At 34.5% G+C, this 25128-nt stretch overlaps 2 protein-coding genes across 7 annotated transcripts in view; both read right to left on the reverse strand.

Annotated features, from left to right (window-relative positions):
- The window catches only part of bug (thioredoxin domain-containing protein bug), a 206395-nt gene that overhangs the window by 19545 nt on the left and 161722 nt on the right, over positions 1 to 25128 (reverse strand). For 3 of the 6 annotated variants that reach the window (XM_067099078.1, XM_067099072.1, XM_067099077.1), the window contains 5 exons: positions 18027 to 18241; positions 3889 to 3919; positions 2912 to 3477; positions 2646 to 2726; positions 554 to 724 (listed from right to left, as the gene is read on the reverse strand). In XM_067099078.1, coding sequence (XP_066955179.1) covers positions 554 to 724; positions 2646 to 2726; positions 2912 to 3477; positions 3889 to 3913 — 843 coding nt within the window. In that variant the 5' untranslated portion in view covers positions 3914 to 3919; positions 18027 to 18241. Of the gene's footprint in view, positions 1 to 553; positions 725 to 2645; positions 2727 to 2911; positions 3478 to 3888; positions 3920 to 18026; positions 18242 to 25128 lie in introns of those variants that run through there. The other 3 variants (XM_067099076.1, XM_067099075.1, XM_067099074.1) reach the window with 1 other exon arrangement.
- LOC136835497 (cyanocobalamin reductase / alkylcobalamin dealkylase-like) lies at positions 6693 to 12669 on the reverse strand. The gene is made up of 2 exons (XM_067099079.1): positions 11970 to 12669; positions 6693 to 10801 (listed from the first exon to the last, which is right to left on the reverse strand). Exons 1-2 carry the CDS (start codon positions 12539 to 12541, stop codon positions 10609 to 10611), a joined length of 765 nt encoding a protein of 254 aa, XP_066955180.1. The 5' UTR covers positions 12542 to 12669; the 3' UTR covers positions 6693 to 10608.

A 25128-nucleotide genomic window follows, 5' to 3' on the forward strand; every position in this document is an offset into this window, starting at 1 on the left:
GACACTTTTATCTGCAAATCACAGATTTGCAAGCTACCAAACTAGCTTGATGAATGTAATATTAGATCTGTTTCATTTCTCACTTAAACTTTCTCCCAAGTGCTAGAAATAAGCAGCAGAGCCCAATGGAGGGAGATTAGCTTCCACCCTTAATTCCATTCTCTCAAAATAAACTGAATGGGGAAAAAATAGCTCAAATTTTGTCCCAAACAATTTGAAATTTTTCTGGACGGCCACAATGGAAATACAGTACTCCATTTGTGAAACCTGGAAAATCGTCAGGTTTCCTAAAGACTAGTTCTACACATGAACAAGAGCATTATAGGTAAAATATAAAAAATAGTTTAACTATATCATTTAGCTTAAATTCTCAGCTCTTATACAACGGGCCTATAACATTAGAAGAAATAATTCATGAATTTTCTAACAAACTATACTGCTCACTCAAAATACCCTAGAACTAAAGACCAATGTCATTTTTACATATAATAACCCTTAACATTGTTTTAAAAACACTTATTACTTTTTCAGCATGGAACCAAATTAATCTCACCTCAACATCTCCTGCAGCAGATTCAGTTACATTCAGCTCAGAGCACACTGCTTTCTTGCTGATGTTGCTACCACTGCCACTTCCATTTTTATTACCATCTGCACTGCTGCCATCCAAACCATATTCTTGCTTCTCTGCCGAGCCTGAGGAAACCAGTATCTCTTCCTCGACCTTCAATTACATGACAAAGGCCATTATTTTTAAATTAGCTCTAATGTAGTCAAAAAAGACTGTTAACTAGCATCATTTATCCCCTTGAAACTCCTATGATCAAAATGCAACAAACAGATTTTTCCCACTGCACCCAAAATTTTGTATACAATTTTTCCCAATGCACCCAAAATTTTGCATACAATCTACTCAGAACTCTGCAAAGACAGTAATTAATTCTTTTCTCCAACTACTTTTTCCATTGCAATTTTATGATATTTAGTTAATTTCCAACAGAAACTAATGTAAAGGTTCTCATGATGTTTTAAAATTTGAATTAAACATGCACCTTTAGGAATTATCTATTCTTTTCTGTTGAAACAGCACATACCATATTAAGTCCAGCTGGGGGTGGGTAGCTTTTCATTTAATATAAGATTACAAATTTTGTCTTGCAAGGAAATATACCTTCTTAAAATTCATTTTAATCAAGTTATACCACTTCTGCTGTACTTGAACAACCCACGTACACTGGATTTCCATAAAATCACAGTAGCATTTGCTTTGACAAAAATTACTGCAGAAGCAATTAAAAAATATCTGAGTCTGAAGTAGCCATTATAAGTTAGTTAAAAAGTTATCAATGGACATTATCTATATACTTGCTTATCTAGGACATCAGTCAAACTGGTGTAAATGAGTGAGTCCAAGTTAGTTTAGGTTTTGGGTGCTAGGGGTGTGTAGACCTAACAATAAAATAAATCCATGGGTTCAAATAGTATGGAAATCTTTTAGAAATCAAAAATGTCCTACATACTCAACCTGCTGTTTAAAAGCTAATAAGTATCATTAGCACAAATTGGCACTCACAACCCAAATTTATTCTAGATGGTCAATATTTTCTACAATAAAAGGGATTCACCACTGCAATCACCAAGATAACAACGAGCTCCTAACTTACTAAGCAGTCTCAAAATCGACTTTGGCATTTCCATAACCCAACACTTCAGTTTAAGTAGAAACATACCTTGCTAAGATCAACCAATGAATGGTTGGTTGCTCATGTAATTTTAAATTTTCCCAGTGAAAAATCTATACAATCTCCTATGGTAGTTTATATATATTAATTTTTTTATGTTATCATTTGTAAAATTTCATAAAATTACACATTAGTGTGCATGACTACCTCTATGGCAATGTAAGGTATAATTTTAAAAGTATGCTATGAAACATGCAATCCATTGATCAATACATGTACATCACAATGTGGAGAACACTGCAACAATCACTGTTGACAACTTCTAATAAAAAATGTCCTTTATGTTCACGGGAAGTTATCAGTTTAAAAAATCTTAAAAAATGCCTTATAAAAGACACCTTTTAAACTCAAAGTACACATGGTTGCAGTGCAAAAACAAAAATAAGTTGGCACCGCTACGCTCTCTTGGAAAATAAAAGGAGCTCCTTTAAAACCCTCAACAAACCCATGCTCCCCTTCCTCCTATGACGCTTCACCTGTCAACCACTCAATGCAGTCAATTCTTTACTTCTACTGTCTATCTATTTTCTTTTCATGTGTCAATTTCATTTTGTAACATTTTCATAAGAAATTTTCAAATAATCGTGTACCATGTATTGTGTGTGGTTGGAAGGCTCTTCAAAATTCTGTATTATTTTTGAGTGGTAAGGTACATATACCTATTAAACCCATGACAAGTTTTCACTGTGTGATTTATTATACTATGATGTATTTTTAAAGAAAGAACCCATATCATATAACAAGGGATGCATGTACTGTAGTAGATTGAGAATAACAACCAAATACTATATATTACATTTTGTGTCGTAACTTCTAAGTCATTAAATAGAATATTTCTTTCCACTCATGAATATACTACTATAAATAAAGAAAACATTTTAATCTGTCGGACATCAAACTCACCTCTTCATCCTCTCCCATACTAGCTTCAGTTACTGAGAAATCATTTGGCTGTTCGTCCTCATTATCAGTTAGTCCTTCAGGCTACAGGAGAAATAAAATTTCCAAATTATTTCATAAACTTGATACTGTGGTAGAAAAATTACTTTTCTGACTATTTTGTATTAGCAGAAGTCACAACAAAGATATCTATGTAAATGTAATTAATATAAAAAATATTTAATGCTTTACAGACACAATTCCAGAAATGCACTCTACAAGACACAAACCTTCAATTTCAGAAGTATTTCCCTTAGGGGGACATTTCCCAGGTCTGGGTCCTGATTAGTTTTATCATCCTCCTCTCCATTTTGCATCTGCTCATCTGAGGATTGACTTGCTTCATCAATCCTTTGTTCATCTGAACCCTCTAATTTTTTTTCCTTTGAGTCATCAATATGTTCACTATCCTCAAGCTCTTCTTCCAAAGAGCTTTTATCACACTTGGAAGATTTATGATCACTGACCCCACAAAATTCAGTGTCTTCATCCTTCTTTGTTTGTTCTTCTAGCATGGAGAGTTCACTCTGATCTTCATCTTCCACATCTTTACGAACACAAGACCCTTCATTTATAAGGTCACTGTGAACATCATCAGCTGTAGTTCCACCAGTTTTACATTCATGAGTCTCAGAGAACACAGATTTACCGACCTCTTCTTCATCAAAATCATGGACTATCACTTCTTCAGGGGCTTGCTGACAGATACCCTCTGAATTTCTATATTCACAGTCATCATTGTCTTTCAGTGCTTGGACACTTGCAATTCCATAAAGCAGCAGAATCAAGCATATTTCTGAAATTAAGTAAAGGAATTAACTTGAACGAAAAGAATTTTTGTGTCAATTAAAAATATTTCCATTTGCAAATTTTCTGTGCATTAAATTTAGGCTTTATAGCAGGTCTAAACAACCATAACATTTTCACCATCACTGAGTCAAGCTATAAAGTTGCAGGTGATGTCTTTTTAAGTAAATTCTAGGAGTTAATTTTTCCACAAAAGTTATCATATGCAAAACATATTCCAAAGATTGCACTTGTGATTATACACTAAACATACATATACATTTTCTATACATTATACATACATATTTTCCATGTTCACAGGGAAGTACAAACACTGTTTCATGACACATTGAATATAATGATTTTATATAATTTTAGGTACACATACAAGAAGGCTTTTCCCAATGTTTTTAATACTTACTGAATAAAATAGGATGTTTCTTCATTTTGATCTGTAAAACAAAAGGAAAAATCATTATTAAATAATCAAATGTAGCAAAAAATAATTTTAGCTGAAAGCTTTATTGCAAATTACAATAAAGATAATTAAACACTGCACTCTCCATAAGCAAAATATGTCATTCCACCCATAGTACATATTTAAGAATCTACAATATTAATAGTGCGCAAGAGCACAATTATACCTTAACCTTATGGCTTATTGCAAAGCAAATTTATCTCAGGGAGATTTTTAAAAACTGGAGATGTTATGTCATCCTACTCCATTTGTATGGTGTTTTCCAGACAAGCTAAATCACAAGATAAGGGACAATACAGTAACACATTTTAAGCATGAAGAAAAGTCAAAGAGGAAAATTTTAGCTACTGGTTATTTTTTGAATGTTGCAGGCCTCCAAATTCCGCTAAATGATTGTTTTTATGTAACATTATTAAAGCAATTTCCTAGAACCAATGCTGACATTAGAACACTGTATTCATAGATACCTTAATTTGAATGTTTTATTGAGTGATGAGTCAAATACCCACATAAAACTATTAACACATTATTCATAAAACTTCTTGATATGCATTTATATTTAGGGATTAGGAGTTACCACAAGATATACAGTAGTACATATATTTTGATATCTAAGGGTTCTGATTAATTACAGAGGATTTTCTTGCTCCCCAGAAAATCAGTTTGCAAAAAACTCAATGCTGTACCAATATAGATGAAGAAGTTTCATGATAACTTTCACACTCTCATCCTTTTAACAATTTGGAATGAAGCAAATGAACAACCAAATGTAAATAAAAATACATCAAACACACAAATCCTTTATTCCCTTAGCACCTTACTATTATCTTGAGTATATTTGTATACCTCAAGATTACAAGATACTTTTATGTAAGTGCTACATGTCAAACAAAATCCAAAACCAATAATCAAAATACATGGCACTCAAAATTCATTACCAAAAATATTCTACTAATTCTCATAATTAAATAATTCTATCAATTCCTACACTATTCAGTTACACTGAATTTACCACAAACCACAGAAAAAATCTTTGTGCTAACACAGCATACAATTTACTTCTCAAAATGCTTACTCTGAAATTAGAACAACTTTCTCCAAAGATGATATACATTTGCTATGTTACATGTAAAAAGAGAATTAAAATGGCTATGTAAGATCAAATAATGCAGCAAGGTGAGAAAGAAAGACGGAACTACCACATCACCATTAATATTCTAGTTCAAGAAGGTTTTCCTTTCTGTGGGTTAGAATTGTGAAATGACCTACCAAATAAAAACCAAATAAAATACTCTTATATCTTTTACAACTGAGACAACATTTTGTTGCTCAAAATTACAGAATTAATCATTTTTCTCAACTTGCTGACAATTTCCTCATTTTAGTGTGGATCAGAGGAGGAATATATTAACTCTTTATTTACTGTCCATACAGAACATCACTGTTATGGGTATCAGCTACAGAGGAAGGCTAAACCCATACAGTACTTGTTAGTGAAATAACCAACTGACAAGGATCTACCTCTGCCTTTTTGTGGCATACAAAAAGCATTGTTACCTACTTTCTAACTGGTGTCTATTCTAGCACTTCCCAATAAATTGCTATCTACACCCGCTAAATTCACTTTTCCCCATACATGGATACTGTACTGTAGCTGGTATTTCCTATTACGGTTAACTGGCATTAAGGGGAGCGCCGATGCCATAAGGCCCCATTATAAAGTAAATGACTGTTTCTACCTTATCATTAAAGGGATTTGCTTCAAATTTTTACCACTTATTCTACAACTAATATCGAAAATTCTCTTGTGGGGAACTTTAGAAACTCGACCTCTAAGTTCACCTGTTTAGCAGTTGAAAAAAATCATGATGTCACTTTTCAAAATTATGTAAAATTAAAAGTTGCACAGAAAAGCAATTTTCCTGATGACAAAATAAAGATATATAGTTATACAGGTACTACACTTTGTAAAAGTTTCACTGAATTTGGTTTAGTCTTCTTGGAGAAATAAGCATTTAGTTTTGAAAAATGTTTTGAGAAAACAGCAAAAGAAAAATATTTCTGGACTTTCAAAAATCCTGAGAGAATCTGGACATCTAGAGCAAGTTATCGCTATATCATTACCACCTGTTTTCTCTGACACGTTCCGTAGAAAGAATGGGATATTTTAGTGGGTGACTATTATTTTTAAATGAAATCTTGTTAACACTTTCACATGCTTTTTTTTACAGACTGTCATTCACAGTACCAGTTACAAACGGAATTATCCATGAACCAATATAAAAATTTTTTTAGCAATAATGTTTCAAGATATGTTTACAGTATTTACACATAAAACAGTCTACAACATTGAATAACTCAAACTTGACTCTATCCAGGACTATTCATAGACTCTTTTATGTTTTTTACAACTTTTCGTTCATAGTGCCATACAAGCAATCAACAAAATTGTACATGAAGTAGCCTAAACATTTTTTTTTAGCAATAACATTTCCAGATATGTTTATTTACACATAAAACAGTCCAAAACGGTGTACAGTATAACATAACTGATCCTATCCTGAATTATTCATACAGAAAGTTTTTAGAAGTCTTTTTTACAATTTTTGGTTGTGTCAAACAAGTGATACACAAAACTGTCAATAAACCAATCTAAAAAAAATATTTTTTTTTAGCATTATTGCTTCAAGATATGTTTATTTAGACAAAGTTGAAAACTGTTAAAAACTAAAATTCGATAATTCCTCGAAATTCGGCAGTCTGCACGCCCCTTAAGTATTATATTAACAAGTAATTATATGCCTTTACTAATGTTTCCGAGACTTTCAAAACATGCAGTTGGGAGGCATGCTTATCCCCTAACTTCTCAGGAAAAGAAACCGCAGAGACCTGGTATAGAAGATTTCAATACTACTCATAAAGCAGCCACAAGCTGGAGATCAATATTTAGGAGGAAAACAATGACCTTGCCTCTACCTAGCTTTAATATTGACCCTCTCTGATTAGTAAACATGTAGAAAGAGAGCAAGACTTGGGTTCCTCTTTAGAGGAGAGGTGAGACAAAAGTACTGAAATACAGAGTAAAGATGTAAGTTCATGTATTATAAGAATCTAGTCACAACATATTAAACAGTGCCAGTACAGACTTAGAGAGACCACAGCTATTACCATCACTCAAATTTCTGTTGTAATATAGGCTATCTCTGCAGCGCCAGTTCCAAATATACATGGCCACCAAAAGCTGCCAACATTTCAATTCTAACAATGATACAAGCTCACTGAAAATACTGAAGTTCCACAAGATTAAATCTCGGTTTATAATTCTGACCCCCCATTCCAAGTTTTGCTGTGAAAACATTTGTGCACAAAAAAATATTTTTAACTGACCTTCTTAAAAAGTCAACTGGCTTTAATAACTATTCAATCTCGCGGGGAAACATTATCGTTAATCAATCAAAACAAACCATTCAGCAAACAGAGCAAATTTGTATACAGTTGCAAATTTTAGGTACTTAATAGGAAAACATTACAATCATGATGAAAGAGCAACTCACTTTCTTACTTTGGAGTCACTTCATAAGACTAGTACTATGATGCACTCTCAACATTCTCTGAAGTGTTCAATATGACTGAACTGTTTCATCTGACACATCATACTAAGATTATCACCATGATACAAATAGCTGCACCTATCATGCCTGTTATAATATAAACATTACAAATAGCTGCACTTATTATGACTGTAAAGACAAATTGCACCAGAATACAGTACCTGCCATAAGTAAATAACATTTTTCAATTAATCTTATAAGAATTCCTGTGTTCTGTACATTTGATTCTTGAGTTACCAATACAGTAATACTTTTTTCAACCAGTAAGTACTGTACCTAATTACATATCAATAACCTGAAAGGTATTAAGTTACATTTTACTTCATGTGCTTAAAAAATAAAACACCCATAAGAAAGCACACACATTTCATAGCAATACTACTCCCATTACTACTGTATTACTATTCTTACCTCTATGAGTAGAGCAAGACACACTACACACTAAAATCTTCAAACTACTATGTTAGGCTCTGTATTTAAAGTGGTAAGTAAAATCTACCTATGAAACTTTTGAGCTGAAAACACTGAAAGGTTAGATTATGAAACTAGTAATTCTGAGCAAAATCTTAACAATAATGTATTCACAATGTGTCAAATACCCAACTGATAATAATCTTGTGCTACAATACAGCAGTTGGGATAGCAAATTAAGTAAATGACTGATCATCACAGATACCCTCAATGCTAGGAATGAACAGGAAGGAAACAGGATACATACTATATCCAACATAGATGAACCAATCAAGAGAGCAACTACTAGAATCAGGCAAAAATATCACAAATGTACATTAATGGCACCTTGTACAGTAAATAAATCCTAATATGGCATATAAAGCTTCTATGCAGAGGGTGAGTTACCATAATCCCTGCAATGAATACAGTAGTAAGAAACAGCAATGTGAATTTAACCTTATTTCCCTTACCTCTGCCATTACACTCTTGAAACATCAACTCTCTATACACTTTTTTTAAACAGTTTTTTGATCTGCTACTATTTTGGGAAGACCTGCATTCTTCCAATTTTGCTAGGATACCCAGTCCCAAGCTCTTCCTTTTTCTTGGTAGAATTTCCTAAATATTGCATTCATGAACCATTTTGATACTCCTACCTCCTCAGTTCTGTCAGAGTGCAGTGCAGTTAAAAGTGCATTGCGGTTAATAAAAATTACCCATGTACTGTATCCGGTAAAAAGTGATCAATAGATTCTAAACATTTAGAGCAGTGTTTCCCATACTGTTTTCCACCCCCGGCCCCACTATAACTTTCAGAGAAACATATGTCCCACTGGTAGTTGAGAAAAAATGTAATTTTAACTTTATTTCTAATATATTCTATCTGAATTATTGAGCATGGAAAAATAAACATATTTATTGATATCAAAAGAATACATGAAACATATTAGTTTAGTGAGAAATTTTCCCAGGTCCCACTGGCAGGGAGTACACCCTGAGTTGGCAATCACTAACTTGGAAATATGTACAAAGTGAGACCAACTCCCACACTATTTTCACTATCATATTCCTGTAATTAATGTTCTCCACTGACAAAGACTTGAGTGATGAGGCAGCATTAATAACAGACCTCATAAGTGGCAACAATCTTAATAGCCTGTGAACTGCACCCAACAACTTGTGCACACAAAGAAATAAAAATTATGTAACTGAAAGTAAATTAACTTTATGATTGCAGATAGCTAGACTTAATATCGAACTCTACAACTATATTGGGAGGAATGTACTTCTCTGGCTCATACTCATAAGCCCTGGGTTCAATTAATTCATAATGCCTTTACATGAGATAGTATTCAATCACTTTGGACTGGACTTTAAACATTTCCTTATGCCCTTAATAGTCTTCCCACGCATTACTGAAATAGCAAAAAATATGAGATCTACATACCATATAATTTATACAGTTACTGTATCATAACCATATAAATACCAACAAATTACTATTAGGGATTACCAACAATAACTCTACTAAGTCCTCAACACTTAAATGTAATGGATGTGGCCGTTCAGAACAATCTACAGTTACTTATATTTCTGTGGATGCCAGAATTTAAAGTAATGGCTGTCATTCATAATACATATCATTCCTGTTTTTAACAGGAATGAAACAGTCATAACAACAACAAATCTCGGTACCTTTAATTCTCATGTAAGTGGACTTCTTGCCTCCTAGCTGCACTGTTTCCTCTGCTGGTCATTTATACTCAAACCTGATAATCAAACTCAACATAATATTTTTTGTTCATATCACTTGTCTTCCTTCTCAGGCAGTGTAATTAACCATACACTGTGCTAAGAAATGTATTTTTTAACAATATATTAAGTCAAAACTGCATACACTCAGAACACCTTGATGAGCTCAAAATCTATACTGTATATAACATTTAGAACAACCTGATGAGCTCAAAATCTATATATAAAGTTGATACAGACATCACTAGGTGAATACAATCTCACACAACAAAATCTACCTCAAACTCCTTCCCTCTTCTTACTTTTTCAGACAACAAAATCTAGCTCCAACTCCTCCCCTCTTGTTCCTAAAGTCCTACTTTCATTAAAGACAGAAAGCCACGGGACACATGTTTCCTATAGCAAAGATCAAGAAGGATTTATGTACTAGTTTGTAAACTACCTGACCCAGCTGACAATTTGGTAAGGCACATATCATTGCAATGTGTTATTCAATCTGATGCCAACAAACAGCATCTAAAAACTATATCTTGGCATAGTGAATACAGCTAAGTTCAAAGAAACTAAATGTCTTTCTTGCTGCTATTCAAAGAAACTAAATGTCTTTCTTGCTACTAAATCAAAACCAGAGGAACAGGTAAGAACAGCCACTTATCCTGTCTGTGTATTTTTAAAAGCAATAGCTGCAAAAATAGAAAACACCCAGAAAAGGTAAGAAGCTGTATTCAAGAGCATACACTTAGTTTTAAACTCTATATCATCAATGCATAACTACAAAAATATAAATTCTATCCATAGCAAGACATATCACAAAAATAACACATCATAATTCTATGAACTCAAGAAATTAATTTTTTGCCAAGTTCTTCAGGCTGTCAATAATGTCCATTCTTTCAGATGGCTTGGTGCTGAAGTAATCCATCTGGTTTTTAGAATAACGTTCCTCAACAGGGATGATGTCACGGAATGACCAGTCTTCCCAATGTTCATTGTATCGGCGAAGTAGTTCTATAATTTCATCATCAGTCTTGAGAATATCACTGAAAGTTGTTACAGATGTACTGATAGATCAATGAAATTACATAAAAACAGTGCAATTTGTCTAACATTTCAAAAAGCTTCTGTTTCATACTTGCAGTATAAAACTATTTTACTTTTGCTGTAATGTCTGGTACATGCAGATTTTGCAAAGGTGTGACCATCAATAGGAAGATTTCATTATGACTGAGAAACTGGTGGAGAGGTGTGGTATCTAGATGCTGACAAAAACTACCAAGATCTCAAAGACTGAGATGGCTTAGGCATGTAGTGGAAAGGGATGATGAACAGCTAAACAGAAAACCAGTAAGCATGGCAGCAGCAAGACAAAGACCTGTAGGCACACTAATGAAATCATGAAGAAAGGTGATACAGTATATTAAGACCTAGACCTGATGGGTTCAGGCATAAAGAGCACAGGTCACAAATCGAATGGTGTGAACTCATTTTATGTCTAACCCCGTAAAGGAAAAAGCTGACAAACAAAGTTTATGATAATAATGGCTGCCTGATGCAGTGCCATAGCAGAGTTGAGACATTAATTACACATGGAACTCTTGAGTCATTCAACCACAAGAACAGACCCCTTACAATGCAACCTTAAAAGATAGGAAAAAGGTCATCAATAAGACAGACTGGTTATACAAATGCAAAAGCCTCCTTGATTCTCCTTAGATATCTTACAAAAGAGCTTTCAAGGGAAAGAAGTGTCTTACCAGGCATTACAGCACAAGTAACTAAACAAGTTTGTTAGTTATACTGGTAAACTGTGACTAACAATTAAATTAATTTCAATACGAAAAAAATAAGCTTGAACAATATTTCATATGTAAACATAACCTCTGAAGGATTAAAAAGTTCTGCAAGAATAAATTTACTGTACAAGGTAATCAAAATTACACTATTTATCTTTTTCATAAAGTTCTTTTTTTAGTTTTGAAGTACTTCCAATTATTCAAGCAGTTTTTATAGCATACTATTTACTAAAAATTGTGAATTTTAGTGAAAAAAATTATTTCCAAGTCTTTGTGGCCAATTTATTAACAAGAACAAGCTGTATTCATTAACAAAAGAAACTATAAATCAACTGGATCACTGAAAAGTAAATTTCTAGTACATACTAGTCCAGTGCAGGAGTAAGTTTCTATAGCTGAAATCTGTTAAACTCACCTAGAAGGTTGTCTGGGGAGATCAGGACACGTAACACCACTGAATATCAGTACACCACGAAGAGCAAACCAGCCTCCATATCTTGGATGCAGACATACTCCAAATATTTTCTTCTTTTCATCCCAAGGGTCTGACTTTACATCCTTTCGCTGATAATATCGAACAGCCCCAGAAACATGTCCAGCAGTCTGCACTAAGATTCTGGGTCGTCTGTTTGCTGTCAGCTCAAAGTCATGAATAGTAGTGATATCATAAGATGGAAATTCCTCTTTTATGCCTGAGAAATGTTTCACCATACACTGATCAAGAGGATCTCCCTGAGGTCTCAAACAGTCAGCCTCCAAAAGATAAGGAATGAATGTCTTTTCAAACATGCTTGGAATGCTTATAATTACAAAAGCTAGCGTATCTGGTTGATACTCAAGATGAAATGACTCTGCCACATGGTCATTATACCATCCAACTTTGAATGGATGACATTCAAACCCATTAGGGCTTAAAAGCAAGTCGAGCTTGCTCTTAATTTTACTAAAGTCTTCCAGACTGACAATGCTTTCTGTCTTTTCTAGCATAGTTTCTGTTGACGAAAGTCCAATGAATTCAAAAAGTAACAAGATATGGTTTATTGCTTAACTTTACTTTGTTTGACTTGAACTTTGTTGATATACAATCTGAAAGGAAGGAAAGAAATCCTTCTCAGTAAATACTTCAACAAAAAGTATCTTGGTCTTATTTTTTTAAAATTCCAGAATAAAAATAAGGTTACTGTATATCTTTCATCCATTTTATGTTATAAAAAGTTCTATCTAGATGGTATCACAAGTATCCAGAATTCCTCCAAAGGAAGTAAATGGCTTTTGAAAACTTAAAAATTTTTCCGCATGAAATTGTCAGAAAGTTTATACTGTACACTCTTGATAACTGTCATCTCCAGAACACAGAATACACAAAAAATATTTTCTATGGCAGCTACATTATTTTCTCTGAACTCTTTAAAAAATAGCTAATAAGGTTCCATTTCTCTGATCTATAATATTTATAACATGACAGTTCACAGACACTGGTTCAGCAGGAAGGCAAAATAAAAAAAATCCATAAGTACATCTAGAGCACTTGGTTTACATCAAACAGTATTTGAACAACAATGAATCTTCATAACAGAAAAGATGACTAAACAGTGACATGATTTTACTTTAAAATACAGCAAAATAACATAGCAAAATAATATGTGATGCCCTGGAACACAGAAATAACAGGGGACAAGCAGTAGACATCCAATTCAATTAAAATTTTATGGATATTTTTAAAGTGGTGACTTAACATACTTCTCACCACACACAAATAGTTCACGGTATAATTAAGGAGAAAGGGACTGCTATACTATCAAGTCAAAGAAGTTCACTCACTAACCTAATTGCAAATAATGCAACAGTTGCTCCTCGTTAGCAATCAACCTTATCCGGTATATGTACTAAAAGCTTGTCTGGTAACCAAAAGTTCTTAATAATGAAACAAATACCGTAACATTTTAGCATCACATACACTAGCATATATATTTGATATATTGTAAGAAATACTTCTTAAATTAGCTATAATGTACTGAGACTTAATTTATAAAAGTATTTAGTGAAAGACAAACCTCAGGGAGCTTTATGTATTAGCCTGACAAATGTAACTTGAATGTTGTTTTTTATTAAAATCTGCAGCGACAGGAAGGCATTCCCATTGTTTCATTGTGAATAGTTAGTCTTCCCACTATGTCAGTTCACAAAATAAGATCTGCTAATTAAAGCAGGTAAGAGATGACACTCCATTCTTAAGGGAGGGTAAGCTATGAAAGTCCTTTGGTTGAGATAATACAAATTTCCATAAACAAAATTTAATATTTAGATACTTATCAACTGTTAAAGATAGCCATATCTTTGCGCCAACAGGCGAATAGGCATTCAAATACCATAATCCTTCAATTACTGGTAATAATAGAGCCAAAGCCCTGCTGGATAAGGTCAAATAAAACTCTACAGATGTAAAACAGCACCTCTGTACCCTTACTCACCCTACCTTGTCAATATCAAATAATAACCATAAATACTAATTATGCTCATAAACAACAACCATCACATTTTAAACTGAAAGCTTGATACGAAAGGCAATTAGTTAGCACATTTTCCCAAATTTGTAACAAAATATACTAAATACATGCATTGTAAAGAAAAATTAAAAAGTAAAAAATCACAATGAGGTATAATGATATAAGAGTTTCTGCCAATGTGGAAGCTCACATAAAATACAGAAGTGTAAGCACCCACTTTTTACCATACACTACTAAACTGATGATGTACAGTGTCCATAACAACCAATTAAAAGCGATAAATAAATTGACAAATGATGACATGTTAAGTGACATCGTGCTTTTTAAAAAGCAAATAAAAATCCCAGAAACCTTATTTCCTCTCCCTCTCTCACTTTGCATTTTTGTTGTGTTTTCATCATTTTTTGAAATTTTGTCATTTTATGCAGTGAAAATTAAGGTATGACAAAATTTCAAGAAATAAAAATAAGAAATGATAGAAGAGAAAGGAAAGGAAAGGAAAGGAAAGGAAAGGTGTGTGTGTGGGTGTGTTTTATAGGCTGTGCATATGTCAAGGAATTTCTTAGCACATTATCAGATGTTCTCTCTCTCTCTCTCTCTCTCTCTCTCTCTCTCTCTCTCTCTCTCTCTCTCTCTCTCTCTCGTATTGTGCATGATTATTTTATCACAAATTACAGTAATATCCTTTCATAAAATTTAAAGCCCTAAAGACATCAAACACTTGCTTACCCCTCTCCACCCATCCTGCATGTCATTCCCACCCCCTCCCAAAACTCCTTTACAGCCAACCACCCCAATAACCCTTTCTTTGTATGCTCATTCCTGTGAAGTGTTACTAACACCTCTCTCTTTTTCTCTCTCCCCGTCCTGCGTTACCAACTGCTCCCCTCCCATCCTGCCCAGCCTTCTAACTTAAAAGGAATGGTACTGAAGAAAACTTGTTCAAGCTGACGAGATGGAAACAAGAGATACAGAAAATCTGAACTTTCATTTCTTATTTTGCACTTTTTTTTTTTTACCCCAAATGGAGTGTACAAAAAGATACTAGGTACTGTAATGCCTTGACAATCTAATTTCATACCAACATGAAATTCAATATTATGAATGCTTAAATTACAGCATACTCATTTTTGCATTTTCTGCATAGTAAATACAAGGGACAAATTACTAGGTTCCACATTTACTAACAAGAATACGAAGATTTGCATCGTAACCCAATTCCAATGTTGTTTTTAGAAGTTTTCCACTATTTTTTGGACATTGTTGGGTTGTGTTAGCTGCTTGTTGTGCAAGTGCTGTACAAAAGTGCTTCTGTATTTTTTCTTGTTCTTCTGATAAGTAACAGCATACACAAACTTCAAAACTTCTGGTCAAGTTTCTCAATGATTCCTAATTCAACTCAATCCCTTTTCAATATTTTTTCCAATGCTGTACTGTATTTTCTGACTCGAGCCAATTTTCCCCATTTGATATACTGTATTCATTTTAATAATTATTGCCGTGTGTATTAGAAGTGCTGACAGAGATTATAAGAATGGGATTCCTTTTACTGAATATGCAAAGTCAGAATGTAAGGCTAAGATGCTTACGTATGAGGTCCAGAGTCCTAAGTCAGATATGACCAAATGCCCTAGGTTAGGTTAGGTTAGGTTATGTCAGGAAGAGCAAACTTTGGACCATTAGAATGCATCCCATTGTAGGGATACATTCTAATGGTCATGACATATTTATCCTTGTGCCTATAACGTAATTTATTATTGATACCGATTACAGGCATGATTCATGTATTTTTGCTATCTTGTGGTTTATACATTTCTGACCATCTTGGTTTGTGCAATTAACGTGCTGTTGGCTTTCCATTCCCCAAAATCTATTTTCAAGTGTGGCACTCCCATAGGTCAAAGTATACCTTAGTTTAACCACACCACTAAGCTGAATAACAGCTCTCCTAGGGCTGGTCCGAAGGATTAGACTTACTTTACATGGCTAAGTACCAATTGCTTACCTAGCAACGGGATCTACAGCTTGTCATATATGGAGGAAGGGCAAAACACACAAGTGAATGATTTGCACTAATAGTAAGGAACAGAAATACGCATCAAACAATATAGAACTAAGTTGTAAGTAAAATATATTAGTTCATGTATCTGGCAAGAAATTGACATTACCTTAGTACGTATCATAGTACCATCAGTTTCTGTATTCATTTATGATGATTTTGATATTGAAATCTCTCTGTAGACTTAAAATACCCTACAGACTAAACACAATGTTTACACTACACTTATAACAGGCTAGCCACCTATGGTACTATGCTATACAGTCGTACGTTCCAGAGCACATCCTCAAGACTAGTGAACTCTTGGACAGACCAGAGTGTAATGGACATGGCGCCGACTTATGCTGTTGACACATCTATTCAAGTATGACGTAGAGCCTTGGTAATTGTTGTAGGATATGAGATAGGGCTCTAAGTCCTTTTTATTCTATCATTGCGCCAACAAGCACTACTTTGGTTGAGCCCAACTGTAAGAGAATTCATTGTAATTGGTTGGCCAGTCTTATGGAGCCCTGGGGGGGACCATGAGAGTGTAACTCCTTTGAGGACTCACAGCGGCTACCAAAAGTAGCTTTTTCCTGCGTCAAAACCTGTTCTACTTTGTGCTCTTAAGACTCCCTAATATAGTTAATAGTAAAAAAAATCATAATAAAATGTCACAAATTTACTGTTACCAAGACATTTACCATCTTTCGTTTGCTTCAACATTCAGTCCTAAGATGGTGGTGCTATACAGGCCTATGGCGATCACGGAAGCAGATATGGGGTAATTCTAAGACTGAGCTCTGCACAGAAATATTGTTTTTTAATAAATTTTTTTGCTGAACAATTTATAAAATGGTATATAAATGGAGTACAAGTGAGATAACTTAATAAAGTTACCAAATATGAGAAATTTACAGACTTTTGTATCTTTTAAACTCTGCAGGATGCCATATTTAGTACCTGCCCCTAGGGTTAATGTAAACAGGCCTACACAAATAAAAGACTGTAAATTTCTCACAGTATTTCGATAAATTTATCATGTTATCCCACCTGTACTGCATCATATACACCCTTTCCTATATTATTCACTCAAAAAAATTTAATGGTAAAACTTAAGACAACTTCTGCATCCTGATTCCCACTCATCATTGACTGGAATATTCACTGCCTTTTGTTTGTGATTCTGGTTATGTTTATGTCTTTTGTTAATATTTATGATATTTACTGTCTTTTGCTTATGTTTTTATGTCCAGCCCCAAGGGAAGGTACTAGTATAAACTTGGCGCCCATTTCGCACTTAAGCCTATTCTGGTAGTTACCAAATCAAAGAGGTGTGGCAGTAGCCTTTAGATTGACCAATTTCAGGGTCTGAATTGCCAGGGGGGTCAGAGGGGCAAAGCCCCTCCCCAAAGCCAGGTTAGGGCACGACATCCATTGGTTAGGTTAGGAAAAAGGGAAATTAACCACTACTTCCTCTGAAATGCACACTAGATCTGGAGTAGCCTAGCTCTAATTTCCTACATTCACTCCCATCCTATTATTCTTAAACATAGGCGTAGCCTAAGCTAACCTTTTCTGGCCTATGAAGACCTTTAACTAGGCCTACTCTAAATAAATAGGTCTAGGCTAAGTAATAATAGGTTACTGCAAAAGAAATGTCAGGCCTAGGCTAAAATACAGGTGTAGACGTAACCAACTCCCAAACCTCCATATAGGGCCTTTAATTGGACCTAGTTTTGGCAAACTACTGATTAGCCTTACCAGCCTTGATAGGCCTAGGCTACGCCAAGTCTACTCTAGTATCGTAGGCCTAGGCTTAGGTGGCCTTTGAGACCAGAGTAGACTAGGATATTTCCTAAGCTCATTTTTCTTTTAGTAAATATCTAGTCAGATCATGTTAAATATCTAGTAACCAACTAACCTGTACGGTAGTGTGCTTGATTGAAAGTTCTTAAGTCGTCTAGGTCTATATTTACGTCCCCAATGACTTGTGTTTACAATAGACTACGGGGCTCGAGGTAAAATTTTTTCCTTGCTTGAACTATATCGAGAGGTGAATGATTCCATTGGTGTGCTCGTATAACCGCCATCTTTGAAAGAGATGCTGGAAGAGTTCTGCATAGGATATGACATGTTCTGTGTAAGAAATAACGTTGTAAAGATGTCATTAAGGGGAATATAATCAGTAACTTGCAATGAAAATCAAAATCAGAATCGAAATTGTACTCACATTCAATCCGGTAATTTCTAAATTACAGTATATCTCCCATTGTAATCAAGGACGAAAATTATTTCACTGTGACACAAGGAAGAAAAGTATTTCACTGTAACAAAAGCAAGATAATTATTTCACAGTAACAAAGGGGAAAAAGTTATTTCACCGTAATAAAAATAAGAAAATAATATTACTGTGATATAAGGAATAAAAGTATTTTATATTGTAATAAAAGCAGAAAATTATTTCACTGTAATAAAAAAGAAGACAATTATTTCACTGAAATAAAAAGTAAGAAAATTATTTTACTGTAATAAAAGGAAGAAAAGTATTTCACTGCAATAAATCGTAAGAAAATTATTTCACTGTAATAAAAAGGAAGAAAATGATCCCACTGTAATATAAGGAAGAAAATTATTTCACCGTAATAAAAACTAGGGAAAATATTTCACTGTAATAAAAATATGAAATTTATTTCAATGTAATAAAAGGAACAAAATAACATATTCTAGAGTCCATTATTTTACCATCATCTCCAACGCCGAAGGAGGGTAGTACCCTCAGTGCATGTCACACGGTGCACTGTAGGCAATAATATGCTTTAAATCTTCCCAGGTTCCGCAAACAGCAAGACAGGAAAACGAGTACTGCTTATTTAAACCATGAAATGCTTAAGTAGGTCCTTCAGCATCCAAAGTTTGAGAGCGATTATTTGCAGCAATTAAGCCTAGGTATCTTAAGTATCACTTACTTTTAGAAACTTAAAATTCTTAATAAAATCTGAAGTGTATATATATTTTACATACATACAGTATATATACATACATACACACATATATATATATATATATATATATATATATATATATATATATATATATATATATATATATATATATATATATATATATATTATATGTGTGTGCGTGTGTGTGACTTCTTTAGCAGCAAAGCATTTTATGAAGTAATAGACAAAACAAAAATGAATAATAATTTTAAAAATTGAAAGTAGCAGCGACCAGTTACTCCAGAAATCTTTAATAAAGAAAATACTGAGAGGCCCTTTCACTGCATGTGAAAGTATGAATAGTCAATAATATTACATATGAAAAGCAATGCTGAGACTAGCCAAGAATATTGAGCAATGATGGAATAAATTCGGTACTAATACCTTGGTGTGTGTGTGTGTGTTTGTTTCTCTGATACAGAATGAGCTCTTTAAGTCATAACTCTTTTATTCTAATTCGATATCAAATTCGAATGGTTCTGTGAAAATTACACAAAAGTACTCTGTCGTCTACGTCTTGGGCCTGAAAATATGTATTAAACAATTGTGACACAAGAAATGGAAGGGTTGAGGTTGCAGAGATTTCGACATTAAATGAGTTTGTGAATTTTGATCAAGTGAAAGTTCCAAGTGACTCTGCTACTAGGTAACACTTGAAAACTGGCATTTCTTGATGCAATAAGTTGGGGAAATTATTATCTGCGCAAACTTCGCGTGAAGACTGCCCAGCTGCAAAAGTGAAAGTTGTGAGAAATTTCGCTATGAACAGGTTGTTTGTGTAGCTCTGTATAGTATTTTTTTTTTTTTTTTGCAATACGTACTATGGATAATTTCACGCGACAGAAAGTGACGAAGATAACACTGCCGCATCTCTCTCTCTCTCTCTCTCTCTCTCTCTCTCTCTCTCTCTCTCTCTCTCCGCGTTCTTGGAAATTTTCAAGGAAGAAAGGGCCCACGTGGCGGTAACCAGAAAATACTGGATATTACGGCGAAAGCTCTCCCTTGGCTTACGGTTATATGTTGACAAGAGGGGAAAAGTGCGGTGTCATGTGAGAACTGGTCACGCGTGTAACTCACGGTTTTTTATTTAACGCCTGGTCAGCACCGGTCATATCCAGATGGCTACATGGACTTTCTTTCCTTGACTTATATAGGCAACTGACGGCCGAGTGTCCTGGGGAATTAAAGGGTATATTTTGCCTTCTTTGTGCCAGGTGGGGAGGCTAACTATCCTCTATGTCTAACCAACAGTGCCGGGTGAAGAAGGTAACCATTAACCAACAATGCTAGGTCAAACCAACGTTTTAAGTGATACTTTAAAGTTCATAGTATTAAATTAATCAATCATTTCTGAATTTCTTTGCATTGAAAGCTCGTAATCATAAAAACAAAACTGGTTTCAAAATAATAAATTCTGCAGACAACAGGAGTAATCACATAATCAATGATAAACTCTTGGTCACCTTGCTAATGAGTACCATATACTTTGGAGGCTTAAATTTAAAGTCAGTGGCACCTGTGGGCTTGTTCCATATGAACAGGGTTTATCTTCAGAGTAATAACAATAATAATAATAAGACTCACATCTCCTTCAAACACCTGCACAAAGGCCCTTCCATTCTACAACTTCTTCCACGTTAGCTAGTTAAATACACTCAGTTCGCTTATGCTATGGCCTCTTTACCACATCTATGCCTTGCCCCTTTACTTTTCGCTTTTCAGGACTTCAGTATGATAACATTTCATCTGAACTTCTGCCTTTATTCTCTCATTTGTGATCACTTCCATAAAGGAGAGCTATTCAGCTATCCCTCATGTCGCCAATTTTGACTTCCATATCGGCTACACAGATCCAGCTACCTTCTTTGCTCTAGCTGTTCTGTGATTCAGCTACTTTCTCATCATCCCACATCCTTTCAACCTTTCTCAAACCGCGACCCTCATGAGCAACTCAGTATGACTGAAGAACCGTCACTTTAAAATTTTGGATTCAATAATATGTAGGGTTACCATATTTTCATCAACCAAAGACAATACGAAAGGAATCTATAATTACTATGACGGGTTCCAAACCTATCTACACGTTTTTATTTACTCTTCCTTCCAAATCTGTTAGACATTTTTTCCTTTGACGGGTCACAAGTTTATCTGAAAACACGATTTTTTTTGCTATTCATTTCTGTTTTCAATTCTGCTGGGCCTTTTTGCTCTGCGGGGTCCAAAGCCTATTTGCAAACACGAATTTTCGCTGTTAATTTGCCGTATACACACGTTCCTACTGAACATTGGAACATTGTTGGGTGACTGACTGCTTGTCCTGAACATTCTGGGACATTTTCTGACAGACCAGGACGCAGGACAAGGCCTCGGCCGGGACGAGTCCCAGCCAAACCGGAACGTCTGGTAACCCTAATCATATGCAATGTCCTAGTACAAAAATAGCAATGCACTGTAATAAATTTACTACTTGCATTAAAAAGATATTATTATAACTATTTCTGTTAAATAAGTGAGGTGTTGCTTCGTGTAACGGCGAAGTTGAAAAAACTAAAACATACCCTCGCTCAAGAAGATCTCGCCACCCCCAGAAAAAAAGGCTGGCGACCCCTTTGGGAGTCGCGACCCCCAGGTTGAAAACCACTACTTTACACGGAATCCCAAATGTCTAACCAAATCAGTCACTTTCATTCTTCTACCATCCAAACTCCCATGCAGTGTCCTATCTTTCTGTCTGTCATTTACTTTCACAACATTTTGCTCAATAACATAACATTTTATTTCAAACTCTCAACTCCTTTACATTTTCGTCAAATATTTCATCAATCTCTGTAGCTTCTCTTGGATGTCCCTAATCAATCATCAACTCAACAGGCTGATTACGACCTTTATTCTCATTCCCAAAATACTTGCATTCGTCCTTGTCCTGGCCTCTCTCAGCACTCAATGCGCGACCAGTTTTTTTTTATTTTTGTCAGACGCAATACTGTACCCTGGTAGTCAAGAAGACGAAATTGGCAAAAGGGGCAAAAAGAAAGAACGGGACGTACAGATCACGGCTCAGAAAATGTCAAGGCAAATATGATAGAATCATGCAAGTAAAACCTTTGTGAAAAAGTTGTTTTGAAAATCCTTTCACCCTGCGCTTCTCAGGTACCGTTATAATGACTGGCATCCTCATTCTTATTAACCTAACCCCTTTTCTTTTCATTATTTACACAGCAATGGAAGCGTGAGCGTCGAAAATGTCCCCATGGAGGAACCTTCTACCAGGTTTGCTGCACTTGTCGTTTCTATTATCATTCAAGCCCAAACTCAAGTTGTGTTTCTAATTCCCTGGCCCATGGTGTGGCTCACAGACGCTGGCTTAATCTATATTCCATAATAATAACGTCCCTATAATGTCCATATGAAATACTTTATTACTTAATAAATAGACATTTGACCATCTCTTTATCCAACCGGTATTTTCTCGTTTCCGCTTCACTTTGCTTGTTTCTGTCAGGAGAGGCAGTGTGAGGTCTTTTATTTTAAGGTTCCCCTCGATCATGGTAAAGGTAGCTACGGTTAAGTTTTGCTTACTGGGACATTAGTAAGTAAAATTTATTCAGATCTGCAGTGCTGTAAACCAGCTTTTGCCATATAAAGATATTACAAGAACAACATTTTCTGATAAAGGATTACGAAAACTAACCCAGGAAGTTTAACAGGCGCCCAATGAAAGTATGTTCGGGTTTGATTTCTTTATATATAATTTTGGGAGCCTTCCTATGTCTTATATAGCAAAAGGAACACTAGCAGAATCACTTTACTTTATCAAAGTTGCCCCCTAACTCGAATTGTTTTGGCTCAGTATTTACCGTAGGTCAAATACCAAAGAGAATCTGATAAAAAAAAAAAAAAACTATTAGAAAGTTTCACGTATAAGGAAATGGAAAGCTGCACATTCCAACTGCAACACGATATAACACTAAGCAAAACCACCAAAGAAAATAGAAAGGTCATATGGACTTGACATTAAATTTCAGAAAGAAATTTAATAAAATCAGACCCAACGCTTTTACCATAGGCCAGCACAGAATACGAGACATCAGGAATGGGCTGAATATATAATTTGCTAAATGTCTCTGGTAAGATTCTTTTTCGAAACTGAACGTACATGAAAACGAATATAATAACTGTCGCAGAATTTTGGATAGAGTTGGTAATTTTTCTTATATATATATAATACGTGAATAATAAACGAAAATACTGCTAACTACATCAGTCAAATAAATCAAAACAAAAATCTGACGAACATAAAAAGAAAGAACAAATAATATTTAACAGTACCAAGAATCGGTATGGAAAAGTCACATCTAACCTTTACAAAAAATAATTCATTGGCAAAAGACGAAAACGTTAAATATTTGTTTCTTTAGTCACCAAAGATACATATCTTCATAAGAGAAATAGATTTGAAAGATCAGCTTTACAGTTTTTAAGTAAAGGAGCTGAGGAACGATCGTTATTCGTGAAGAAGAGAAGAAAGTCACATTCCATGAGAGGCTTCTCGGAAAAGGATATTATGTGGCATTTATTACGAGGCGATTGATAAAAAATCGACTAGCATCTCTTACACACATACAAACACACAAACAAAATGATCTCTAAAGCAGCTAAAGCCCTATAATAGAGGATCATTATATTCGTATAGTTTCAAACATACGAAGATACCAGCTTAGCGCGAAGGCAATACCTGTGGCTCTAAACTTAATACTTTTCCTCATATAAATGAAAAATAAATCTGTAAAATGCACTAGTGAAAGAACTAATGACAGTCTAGCATCCATTAAATTATCCATGGTATTATTGAGCTTCAAAGACGATCACGACATTTACCAGCAGACGAAATAGCGAACTTCACCAAACAACTGCAACCAGCTTTCGGTGACGTCATCAGCAAGTCGGTTTGGCATGCTTCATTTTTTCTTTCGAAACTCGCTTACCTTTCTAACCAGTTTCATACACAAATTCGCCCACTTTCGCCGCAAAAATGATCAGAGGGAGCCCAAAAATAAAAGACCTCACACTGACTCTCCTGACAGAAACAAGCAAAGTGAAGCGGAAACGAGAAAATACCGGTTGGATAAAGAGATGTCTCTAATGCTCTCACGGAAGATACATCTGGGAGGTTAAGCCCCTGCAGCTGTTTTCTCAATTATCTAGCATTATTAAGTCTGGCACATTTTCTTCAGGAGGTATAAATCTTTATATATATATATATATATATATATATATATATATATATATATATATATATATATATATATATATATATATATATAATAAAGATGTATTATTGGAAAATGTTACTTAAATAATGTGTGTGTGTATATATATATATATATATATATATATATATATATATATATATATATATATATATATATATATATATATATATATATAAAACATATTTTCATTAATTTTTATTGAAATTACTAAGTAGTTATCTCTCTCTCTCTCTCTCTCTCTCTCTCTCTCTCTCTCTCTCTCTCTCTCTCTCTCTCTCTCTCTCTCTTGGAGACACAACCACACCCATGCTATTAGTTAACGGCAGATGCTAATCATCTATTTTTTTATTTTAATATGAATAAAACAAGCAGCTCTATTAAAGGACAATCTACTTAACGCAGCGGTAAATGTTAAGACATTCATAAGAGTGAACTCAAGCAACATTATAATCAACTTGGAAAAACTTCGGGCAGTTGGATAAATGCGAATATGAAGACACTACGTAACATAAAACTATAAGTGATTTTTTATGAGGTTCACTGACTAATGCTTAGGTGCTCATCTTAGAACAGCGAGGGCGAGGATGAATTGCACATTTGACGTTGAAACTGAAGGATTCTTGCCAGCACCCTGGCACGGCCTAAAGGGTTTTCTTTAATATTTAGCTCTCTGTCTTATTATATATATTCACAGATAAATACCCAAAATGCATAAAATTGATAAGATCAGTTTTAAATACGTCATTAA

This window comes from Macrobrachium rosenbergii, chromosome 55 (assembly GCF_040412425.1).
Source record: "Macrobrachium rosenbergii isolate ZJJX-2024 chromosome 55, ASM4041242v1, whole genome shotgun sequence".
Lineage (NCBI taxonomy): Eukaryota > Metazoa > Arthropoda > Malacostraca > Decapoda > Palaemonidae > Macrobrachium > Macrobrachium rosenbergii.